Below are 11,702 nucleotides of genomic sequence, written 5' to 3' on the forward strand. Positions count from 1 at the left end.
TCCGGTCGAGAAACTTTTCTCGACTCCCTGGGTATAGTGTATCATTGTACTTGCCACACAATGTACAAATTCATGCAATGGCAGGCAAAGAAAGCCCTTCAATCAATAACTGTGGAAGTGCTCAAAGAACACTAAGTTGAAGCGAGGCAGGCCAAGTCTCAGGGGACGTCGACCAACAAAGAAGAAGAAGAAGACCTGTAGTTCTCGTGAAATAAGCTACATAATGGATCAATGAAGCAAACTTTTCTTTCGTTCGCCGCATGTAAACAAAGGCGTCACCGTATATGGACATTAGCATTGTGATAGCAGTGGATTTTTTTTTAATTTTTATTAACGTGTATTTTAACTTAAATGCTAATTGTACACTCCCGATGGCAGTGGAGTTATGTCAACCACACAAGGCTACAGTAGCGCTATCTGTTCATTTCATAGCGGCCGTTTAAGTCCTTTTAGTGAAACATTTAAGCCCATGGCATAAGTGTATTTCAAATTGGTGCAGATTCAGTGACCTTAACACTTCTTCTTCTTCTACTTCTTTATGGCTCGACGTGACCACTGGGACTTGGCCTGCCTCGTTTCAACTTAGTGCTCTTTGAGCACTTCCACAGTTATTGATTGAAGGGCTTTCTTTGCCTGCCATTGCATGAATTTGAATATTGTGAGACAAGTACAATGATACACTATGCCCAGGGAGTCGAGAAAATTTTCCCGACCGGAACGAGAATCGAACCCGCCGTCTCCGGATTGGCGATCCATAGCCTTAACCACTAGGCTAACTGGAGACCCTATGACTCTATGACCTTAACACAGATTTGGCAATTTCAAACGTAACAGCCCTTGAAATTCTAACGCAAAGGTTTGAGAATGGTTTTCTTTTTCCATTTTTTCTTTTTTTTTGCTATTTAGTGTGACCTAGTGAATAAGTAAGTTACTGAGTACAAAAGTTAGTGTATTAGTGAGTGAGTGAGTGAGTGAGTGAGTGAGTGAGGCTGCCTAGTAAGTGAGAGTGAGTTAGTAGGTGAGATAATTAGTGAAACGTTGAGTAAATTTTTGAGATGGTGGGTCAGTGAGCAAGACAGTTGATGAGTACCTAAATGAAATAGTCAGTTAATAGGTTAGTGTGAAGATGTAGTAAATGTAATAGATGTAGTAGTAAGTATGTAAGTAAGCTGTTGGAATGATTAACGAAAGAGTTAGCGTGGGAATTTATTTATTCTTTTGTTAGTCCGTGAGCTGATGTATCAGTAAGTGAATAATTCGATAAATCTTTATTTGTCTTTTTAACGAGGTTTTTTCGCGAGACTAGCTCATCTCGGGACCCACGACTTTACTTCTCTTTCGAAGAATCAATCCACATTTTTGTGAGTTTGCCGGGAGTTGAATAGGTAAATGAGACAATCAATAAGTTAGTGAGTAAGTGAGTGGGAACAAGTGAGTGAGTCAGTAAGTGAGTTACATCGTGATACACTGGTTGATTATGGTATATGCATCTAAGAATACTGATTATCAGTTACAGTGAAATGTATCTTTTTTATGAAATCTTTTCTCACGTTTCGACCCCATATAGGATCTTTTTCAATGTCTATAGAGGATCCTATATGGAATCGAAACGTCGGGGAAAATTCAATCAAAATCAGTATAATTCATCTTGATTAATAGCCAGTATCCCCAGACAAATATATGTAGGTACATATGCAGGACCTGTCAAAATCCCCGGCTTTAACCATTGTGGTTGAGCAGTAGGCTAAGATATTTGACCAGGTTGTGTTATGCTTACTCATTAACTCTTTCACTAACTCGCTTACATATCAATTAACTCAATTCACCTGTCCTCTGTGTCACTATTTCACTTACCCTCCAAAGCATTTAATCTAAAACTCACTCATTCATCAATCCACTCATATAGGTACCAGTTCAAGCATAATATCTTTCTGCTACTTTCTCACACCTTGGCTAATTGAATCACTGTGCAAAAAATACATTTCGCTACCTTAAAACTCAATGCCCATTTAGACTAACGTAAACAAAAACACCATCCTCGGGTTCAATAACTTAACATTTATTTCTCTCTTTGGCGCTCTTTGACTTTCGACCATCGAACCCAGAGGAATCTGGTCGTGGCTTTATAACGGCTGCTGCCTCCTTCGCCTGCTTTGTTATGCTAATCTAACCTAATATCAGTACACCGAGCAGCAAAAAAAAAATACACACTATTCACACACGCCTACTACTTCAACAGCTCGCTCAGCGCGGAGATGTAGCTCTGGGCCATCTGAAGCGTTTCGTGCTTGGACAACTGGCGATCGTTGCCAATCGTGGGCAGATATTGTCGCAGCCGATCGAACGCGTCGTTCAGCGCGTGCATCCGTTTCCGTTCGCGGGCGTTAGCCGCCAGGCGTCGCTTCCTTCGAATCACCGGTGGAATCACTTTCCTACTTTTGCTGGAGGGTTTCTTAGTAGGCTTCGCCTTCGACGGCGGTGACGCTTTGCCCGGGCTTCTTTGATGGATCCAGTGCGGAGTGGCAATCCTTTCGCACGTTTCCACACTGATGTTGACCCGCTGCTGCTGGTGCTGAGAGTAGGTCAAACTGCGAACGTACTCCAACGAGGTTAGCGGGATGTACTGGGGACAAGACGATGACTTGATTGATTTCACACTGGGACTGGGTGAGCGCAGATCGTCACTGTACGGAGGCGATGGAAAGAAGTACATTCCGGACATTGTCGTATCGTCACCGACTTCGAACGCAAACTAACCTCGGAAATTCCATCGATTCGTAGAAGTAATTTTCTATCGATTAAAATGCATATATTGTTCCGATTCCACTTCCTTCGTGGTTCCGAAACGGGTCGGAAGCAAACAGAGGTCCCTCCTTTCATATCGGATCAGATGAGGTGAAGCAACGCAACGAAAACTGGAACATACGGTTGATGGAGCGACCGCATCAGTTCCTCCTGATATCCTTGCATTTCCGTTGTTGCATTTCATCGTCCTTCCCCATTGCCGGTGTTCGATCGTTTGCGAAGGTTATTTCACCACCGAAAATAAAAAAAATATATACTCAGAAGGCGTTGAGATGAAACGAGGTACGAGACGACGACTGTTGTATATGAGTGGTGTGACCCACCACCGCACACACGTGCCACGCGACCAATGGGAGAAAAGTAGTGGACTATCATCATATATAAAGTAGGCTGGGGGAGGACCCTCGCGCGTTTCAAACAGGTTATGTACCGGAACGTGTACCACCAACTTGAGTAATAATAGCAGGCGACGACGACAACCATATGTGTCACATCGATTGCTTGGATGAGTGAGCGCGCTCTGCACTCTGCAGGGGAATGTTGAAGTGCGCGCTTTTGGTGCGTGCCGAAGCACCTTATTCATCGAAGCAGGCCGGTGCGCGGTGCTGCCGGTGCGACCAGGAGAGCGTTTATTTAGCATTTACCGAAACAATGGGAACCAATTTGCATAAATATTGATGAGGGGAGGTCGCTGAATGGGAGTAAGGTGCACAACGCGACGGTGGCGAACCTGCTGAATGTGGGAAATTTGTGGACAGGTGGATGTGGCCGTTGCACGGTACTGAGCTAACGAAATGGGTCTGTTTGTTGTGGATTTCAGGAAAATTTTAATGCTTTTTGGATTTTGTTTGATTTTTGAAATATTTATAATAAACGTTTCAAAGACCGATTCTCCAAAACTAGATGTTTTCTGTAACTCGATCGATTTGTAGATCGCTTCATTTTTTCAAACACCTCAGGGGAACGTATTCCCCTGAAATTCACTGGAAAACTCCCTGTGAGATATAAGATGAGCTGCATAAAGCTGTGGTAAGGAGATTGATCAAAGCAAACGATATAGCGCATTTGAATGTGATGCGAACTGTCAAGCAGACAATGTTAGCATCCCTGCTTGCTTAGCAACAACTCCAAGCGTCACCCAACCGCGTTCATCTAAAACCACTCTGAAACGCCCTGAAACTCCTAGAAGCTCACCTCTAAAGCCCCACTGAAACCTCTTTAAACGCTCCTGGAATACTTGGAGACGCCTTCAAATGTATTGAAATGCCTCTTAAACCTTCCTAGAACTCCCATTAAGCTGGCCTAAGAGCCTCTTAAGCTCACTAAAAACCATTTTAAACCTCCTGTAACGCATTGAAACACTTTGAAATGTTTTGAAACGCCTCTGGAACCTCTTCGATTCCCCATGAAGCTAACCTGAGAACTTGTGAAGCCCCGGCCTCTGAATTTTCCAAAATCCCTTCTGGAACCCTCTTATATACCCTGAAAAGACTTAGAACAGCTCTAAATACATTAAACGACTCTCAACCCTTCTGAAATCCGCTTGAAGCTCACCAGATAACCAGTGATGTCTCTTAAAATCCCTATGAAAAGCCTAGAAACGCCCTGAAATACATTGATATGCCTCTGAAAGAATCAAAAACTACCTAAAGCTCACCTGAGAGTCTGTGAAACTCTCTAAAGGCCCTCTGAAACCTCATGCAATCCCCTGGAATGTTTTGAAACGCTTTGAACTGCCTTGAAATGTATCTGAACCTCCCGCTCCCAGCTGAAGCTTGCCTGAGATCCTGTGAAGTTCACTTAAACATCTTTCAAATCTGCTGAAACACCCTGAAACGTCATGAATTACCTGAAACGCCATGAACTACCTGAATCGTCTTGAAACGCCCAGAAGCAAGCCGTAAAACACCCCTGAAGGTTCTTAAACCCCAAACCCCGTAAAACCTCTCTGAAACCAACTAAAATGCCCTGAAACGACTTCAAACGCTCTGAAACGCATTTTAAACGTCTTTGAACCCCGTCAAACTCCCTACAACTCCCCCTCCTCTCATCTGAGGGTCTGTGAAGCATCTTAAGCCCCCTAAATCCTTCACAAACATCCTTAAACGCCCTAAAATGGCTTTGCGCCTGATGCTTGCCTGAGAACTTATGATTCTCCCTAAAGCCTCTTTAATACCTCCTGAAAAATGGAGCGGACCTGGTGTGATGGTTAAAGCACGTGACTATCACGCCGAGGGCCTGGGTTAGAATCCCACTTCTGACAAACTTACAACATGTGAGTTCTTCCTTTGGAACGGAAGAAAAGCTAGGATCCCGAGATGAGCTAGCCTAGGGCAAAAACTCCTAGAACATCCTGAATCGCCTTCAAACACTAATGAAGTCCCCCTGAAACCCTACTGAAGCTCGCTTGAGAGCTTGTGAAACATCCTAAAATGCCTTCAAAGCCCCCTCAAACGACTAGACACGCTGTAAAACGCCTTGAAACGTCTCTGAAACTCTTTGAAGCTCATTTGAGAGTCTGAGAATCCTCCTAAATCCCCTCTGAAACCCCCTCAACGCTTTGGAACGCGCCTAAAGTCTCGTTAAACTGCTCTGCAACTATGAATTCAATGAAGCCCCCGAGAACTTCTCTGAAACACGTCGGAAAATCCTTAGAACGTTTTTGAAATCCTTCTGTAATTCCATAGGAAGCCCTGTAAAACTCCTCTGAAATGCCGCATGAGTTATCCCTAGAATCACTCAGCCACTCACCCTCCTTAAGGTTCCTTGAGTCTACTTCCTGAATAATGCGTTTCGCCTCACGTTTTTACTAGCGTAAACTAAGACATCCGCTGAAAGCTATCTGGAACGTCTTTGAGACTATTTTGAAACGCGCTGAAATAGCGGAAGCCCCTGATTTCGACTCTGATACCTACATATACGCTCCTGAAACCCCTTTAAATCCTGCCCGAAACCCCCTTGAGTCTTCTTACTCCCCCCTCAAACCTCCTGGATAGAGCTAATCTGAAACCTCTGAATTCCTCTGTATCATCACTGATAGGCCTCTACGGGCGTGGCCAGCTTTATCTTTTTCTTGCTCGCTGTCCTAAACAAACACGAGAATGAGAAGAATGGCATTCACTCTCCCTTTTTTCTCGCTGCATAACCTTCTTCATAACACTAACAATACTCTCAAACCATCTGGTAATTCTAAAAGTTCTGTATGAGTAAGACAAAGACAGCCAGTTTTTTTTTTCAATCCGTACTGCTCTACAATCTACAATCTACAATGAGGTCGTAATACACTAAAACCTCTTTCAATTCAGGCTATTTATATACTTTTTTTAATTTATGCGCCTTTTATATGCCTTGCAAAAAGAGTGGGAGATCTATTCTGAACCTATATTGTGCATAAGAAATAGTAGAAGTTAGAGCAAAGGGAGGTTGCAGGGGCCTTTCACGGGGTCCTAAGGGGCTTCATGGGAGTACCAGGGGGCTTCAGGGGCGCTTCAGGGGGTCACAGGGCGATCTAAGAGTTCAGGGGGGTTTCAGAGAGTCCCAGGAACATTTTTGTGTTCCCAGGGGGTGTCAGGGGGGTACCTGAAGTTCTCAGGAACGTTCTTGGAAGTTTCAGAGAGTGCCAGAAGAGTCGCAGGGATGTTTCAGGTTGTCTCAAGGGCTCTTCGAGTGTCCCAAGGAATTTCATGGGGAATCCCAAGGTGTTTCAGGGCGATCTTATGGGCGTTTCAGGACGTCTCAGAAGCTCTCAGGAGACCACATGGGGCTCCCGGGAGTCTCAAGGGGGCTTGGAAGGCCTCAAGGGCTCCACGTGATATCAGGGGTGCTACAGGGTATCAAGAAGGTTCAAGGGCGCTTCAAGGGGTCTCAGGGATCTATCAGAGGTTTTAGGGGTGTTTGAGGGGGTCGCAGGAAGTCTCAGGAGGATTCCAAGGGTTCTCTGGGACGCTATGGAGCGTCTCAGAGGCTTTTTATGGAGATCAGGAGGTTTAAGGAGATATCTGGAGGACTCAAAGGCGTTCCAGGAGGTTTAAAATATCAGAAAATCTCATTGACACTTCAGGGGGTCTAATTGTTTTTTACAGTTTGCAGGTTCTCAGGAGTTGCATGATATCTCTGGAGGTACCAGGAGGTCTCAGAATCGTTTCAGCGAGTCTTAGAGAGTACTTTGAGGTTACAGGAGTGTTTCAGGGGTTGTGGTTTTCAGGGCATTCCAGGAGTGTTTCAAAGGGTCTCAGAGAGTTTCAGATGGGATCCAGGGGGTCTCAGGGGCATTTCAAAGGCACCATAGTTTCAGAAATGCTTCAGGGCGTTTCGAAGGGGTTTTCAAGGCGTCGGCGGGGGTTTCAGAGGCGTTTCAGGTGGTCCTAGGGTGTTCCTGGGTTGCTATGGGTCTCTGCGAGTTTCAGGGGGCTCCAGATGATCTCAAGGACGTTTCAGGGGATCTCAGGGACGTTTCGGAGTTCCCGGGGGGGTATCTGGAGGTCTCAGGGGCGTTGCATTTCAAGGGAGTTGTTGCGAAGTCCCGCTAGCAATATCGAATAGGGGAGACGAAATCCCGTCGCTCAGGCTTGTCCACCAACAAATAAATTAAATGCGCCAAAAATCATGTTTATAAATGTATTGTTGCTTTAGTCGCCCTTTACATTAATGGATTTTCTCCTCTGGCCCTAACTCCTAACATCTTAACGCTAGATAGTGCGTTTTGCCCTCTTCTCTCACACCCCTGTACTCACAGTACCGCCTCACTGTTGCCTATCGTCGACTCCGTCGTAAAGGATCGATTTCGTGCGACCCCGCATACATTAACACCTGTGTCCGCCAATCGTGACGGTCCTCTGATCGGAATCGGCCAATGTAGATGCGGGTCCGGATCGCGACTCCTCTTCGTGCGGCAAGAATGGTCGGGTAGCGTTCAGACATTCGTTAGATTGCAAGTCGTCGATCATCTCCGACGCAGCCGGGCGGGAGCTCTGACGGCGCTCCAAGGACGTTCCTTGCTCTCACGCAGTGAGATTGATTCGGCATTCCCTGGTGTTGCCGGCGGATGTTGTTGGTCGCTCGTCCGTCCTAGATTCGGAAAGGGATGAATACAAAAGGCCCTGCTCTTCAGCAGGAATCTGATAAGAATCCTCCTATTCCACTTTGCAGGCTGGAAACACTCACCCTTCGGGGCCTTTGTAATTCCTCCTTGTCCTCGTTCCGAGCGGATCGTTTCGTCTTGCAAGCGGATCTAGGAAATCACCGTATTCATCATCTGCATATGTTAACTGGTAGAAATTTGACTTACGGTTCAGCTTTCGCACCTTTGCGGGATCTTCCTTTTTTGGGTGCCGACCTGTCTTTACAGTATGATCTCGGTTCGTGAGGATGCAACTTCTCTATGGTGCTAGCAGCCAAATGCGGCGCCTTTCTGCCGTAGCTGTGGTGGTCACTGAAATTTTGAGGTTATGAGCTTCACTCCTCACTTTCTGCCCAAATGCGATTTACCCACCTTTTGATTTGGTCGAACTATTCCCGGGCCCTTCCGTTTGGGGAAGTCTCGTGGCGTTTTTGTCGGATTTGAATGCCGATGTTATGACCGCGAACCGCTCTTCCGAGACGCGAGCGCGTGCCGTTTTCGCCGACCAAAAGACGCTGTGATTCACTCTGTGTAGTCACCCTGCAAAGCCGGTTTCTAATTTACGGTTTTCAATCGAAGTTTTACGGCTTCACTTACTGTTTGTTCTGCGACAGTGCAGTGTCTTTACCGCAACCAGCCGCAAACTTGTGCACGAAGTGAATTTCGTGGTGGATACACCTTGAATTTTCTTTCCGACGGCTCTCGCGATCACCGTCATGCACCACGTTTAACGAGCAACTCTGACTTTTCTTTCCCTGGCGGAAGTTCGTTTTTTCCTTTCGTGCGATATGTGTGAGTGGTGGTATGGAGGTTGCGTACTGAAGCTGTCAAACTGACGTCGGGGGTTTGGCAATTTGGCCGAACGTAATACACTCTAAATCTTGGGGCTAAAATTTAGCAACATTCAAAACATATTCACATCAAATGTAACAGAGTTTTAAGGGGGTTCCAGGAGCGTTTTAGGGGGTCACAGGAGCGCTTCGAAGGGTCCCGAGTCCTTGAAGCAAAGGAAGGTTGCGGGGGCACTTCAGGGGTTCCCAAGAGCTTTTAAGGGGGTACCAAGGGCGCTTCAGGGTGATTAAAGCGGTCTCTGGGGGGTTCCTGGGGAATTTCTGAGAGCCTCAGAGGCATTTCAAAGGCTTTTCAGAGGTTCCCAGGGAGATTCAAAGGGGCACTTGAAGCTCTCAAGAACGTTCTCGGGGGTTTCAAAGGGTACCAGAAGAGGAGGTATGAGGAGTGTTTCTGGAGGTCTCAAGATGGTCCCAAGGAGTTTCATGGGGATCCCAAGAAATTTCGGAGGGGTCCCATGGGCGTTTCAGAGCGTCTCAGAATGTCTCAGGGGGCACATAGGGCTCCAGGGAGTCTCAAGCGGCCTCAGGGGACTCTCAGTGGCGTTTCAGACATTTCAAGGGTGTCTCAGAGTGTTTCAGATCTCTGAAACAATGCCTTCTTGGTGATTACGGAGAGATGAAGGCTTTTGCGGCCATGGGAATGTTATTTAGAGGGTCGAGGAAAGAGCAGTCATGGCATTTACTTTTGTTATAGAAGACGGTATTCGGCGGTATAAACAAAAGTACAAGGTAGAAGTCTTCCATACATTTTGTATTTGATAGCATGACGCGGAACCGAAATAGTAGCAAGTGAATGTAACGCTTTGCAAGTGAGTGTTCCCATTCCTGTCGGAAGAACTCACAGCAGTTTAAGAGGGTCTTAGGAGCAGTTCAAGAAGTCAGAAGCAGCAGGGGGTCTCAGGGGGTAACTGGGAACCTCAAGGATGCTTCAAGGGGTCTCAGGTGCGTTTCAGCTTCTGGAGCCTTAAAAGGTGTCCTAAGGATTTCAGGGGATTTTCAAAGGGATGATGGAGGTTTTAGGGACGTTTCGCGGCATTTCAGGAGCGCTTCAAGAGGCTTTCGGAGTCGTTACATGAGGGTTTCAGGATCTTCAACCCTAGTAGAATGTGGGGATCAATATGACCCAGACATGAACGCTTAACGTGCACTGCGTCAGCGTCATGTTGTCCTAGGGGGTTCCTGGGAGTCTCAGCGGATTTCAAAGGGGATCCGGGCGTTTCAGAGAGCCTCAGGAGCGTAACGGGGAATCCCAGGGAGTTTCACATGGATTCTAGGGACGTTTCAGTGGATTCCAGTCCCAAAGGGTTTCAGGGGGTAACAGGGGAGCTTCAAAGAGTCTCAGGAGCGTTTCATGAGGGCTCATCAGCATTTCAAGGGGTTTCAGGGGCGTTTCCTAATGTCTCATGGGGCACCTTGAGGTCTCAGGGGCGTTTCAAGGTGAAATCAGGGAGCACCAAAAGGTCTCAGGAACGATTTAGCGGTTCTCACAGGGTTTCATGGGGTTCCGAATCTCGGGAGTGCTTCATATACTATTAAAACGCTCCTAAAATGCCCTTAACCCGGGAGCGGTTGCGTCGTGTACTGAGTATACGCACCTTGAAAAATGTTCGCTTGTGATACACAGTGTGAACGTAGTGCCGTTGCAGGTAGTCAAAGACGCGACTGCTCGAGGGTTAGTCCCTAATAAATAACCCCTGATATCTCCTTTAATCCAATTAAAATGTGTCTGAAACCTTTTGAAACACCCTTGAAGAGTTCTTGAGACCTCCATGAAACGATCCTGAAACCCCCTTAAAGCGGTCCTGAAATGCCGCGAAACGAACCTGAAACCCCCATCACCGCATTCAAACGTCCTTGAAATCTTCGTAATTAATTTGAAATTCCCCTGAAATCGCTTGGATCGCCTTTTAAAGGCACCATACCTCACCCCCCTGAATCACCCGTTAAGGCTCTTGAAACGTCCCTGAAAGTCCCGTTATACTATTTTGAAACGCCCATGAAATCACAGTAATCCAATTGAAACACCAACGAGAATCCCCTGAAACAATCTCCTTTACTGCTCAGGAGCTTCAGGACTGATGCCCCTTGGAATTACCGTTTTTTGGCTCTCTGAGAATTTCCTAAGAACCCCCTTGGTCCCATCTCAAATGCCCACGAGTTAAACCTGTTCTTGCGAAGTAAGTTTCTTTATTAAAGTCCCACAAAATTCCCTCTATTTATACCTGGAATCATAGCAGACTGTGCACGCGAGCGGCTGCCTTTTCAAAACTGTCACGCGTTTCCTTTGTTCCGTGTTGTTTTGAATATGGCCGGCCGAATTGAGCTACTGCTGGCGAATTGGGCCACGTCTCGTGTCGCTAGTCAGTTGTGCCTCACGGTTGGTTTGATGGCAAAAACGACAATATGACCGTGACACTGAAAGACCACCCAAAAGAGTTGCGTTTGCGTAACCTTTGCCAAAAACGCACAACTCATTTCGAAAAAAAAGCAGTTCAACGATTTTACCTCAAAGACTGAACTGCACCGATTATAGGCAGTTACCGATTGTGCAATCACCCGGAAAATGTCCCAAACCACACACACGTTCAAGAAAAACGCCGTCGCCGTCACCGTCACCGTTGACAACGATCAACGATGTCGCTCCTTCCCAAGAAGTGTCATCGTCATGGCTACCAAGACAACCGACGACCACTACTAAATGCGAACAACAACGTTTGAAACCCGAGCCCACCTGAGGTGGCTTCAAGTGCACACAGTAGGCTGATTTTTTGCCACCCCACAGAATGTTGTTATTTTTTCTTTACTTCTGAACCGATCGAAGCAACCCAAAAATAATAATTTCGTTGGGACCGGTGTCCACGGTGGAGACGAAAGATGTTTAATTTCCTTCCACGGACTGTACTTTGGCTGCTTCCCATCGGCCGGCT

The 11,702-nt window shown here is 46.4% G+C and overlaps 1 protein-coding gene and 1 long non-coding RNA gene across 3 annotated transcripts; both read right to left on the reverse strand.

The window, feature by feature from the left end:
• Positions 1-2,000: 2,000 nt before the first annotated feature.
• On the reverse strand, positions 2,001-3,008 carry LOC109403994 (basic helix-loop-helix transcription factor amos-like). Its single transcript, XM_019676858.3, has one exon. It carries the CDS (start codon positions 2,720-2,722, stop codon positions 2,228-2,230), a length of 495 nt encoding a protein of 164 aa, XP_019532403.3. The 5' UTR covers positions 2,723-3,008; the 3' UTR covers positions 2,001-2,227.
• Positions 3,009-7,320: 4,312 nt separating this feature from the next.
• LOC109402670 (uncharacterized) lies at positions 7,321-8,850 on the reverse strand. Of its 2 annotated transcripts, none has more exons than XR_009997611.1 (3): positions 8,522-8,850; positions 8,297-8,464; positions 7,321-8,236 (listed from the first exon to the last, which is right to left on the reverse strand). It is a non-coding gene; the product is annotated as an uncharacterized LOC109402670 (long non-coding RNA). The 2 variants fall into 2 exon arrangements; XR_003893018.2 differs by having other exon boundaries at positions 7,321-8,035; positions 8,093-8,464.
• Between the last annotated feature and the right edge of the window lie 2,852 nt (positions 8,851-11,702).

This window comes from Aedes albopictus, chromosome 1 (genome assembly GCF_035046485.1).
Source record: "Aedes albopictus strain Foshan chromosome 1, AalbF5, whole genome shotgun sequence".
Classification (NCBI taxonomy): Eukaryota; Metazoa; Arthropoda; class Insecta; order Diptera; family Culicidae; genus Aedes; species Aedes albopictus.

Bases quoted from the DNA above. Each gene is read 5' to 3' on its own strand.
- LOC109403994 (XM_019676858.3), bottom strand. From the start codon at position 2,722: ATGTCCGGAATGTACTTCTTTCCATCGCCTCCGTACAGTGACGATCTG.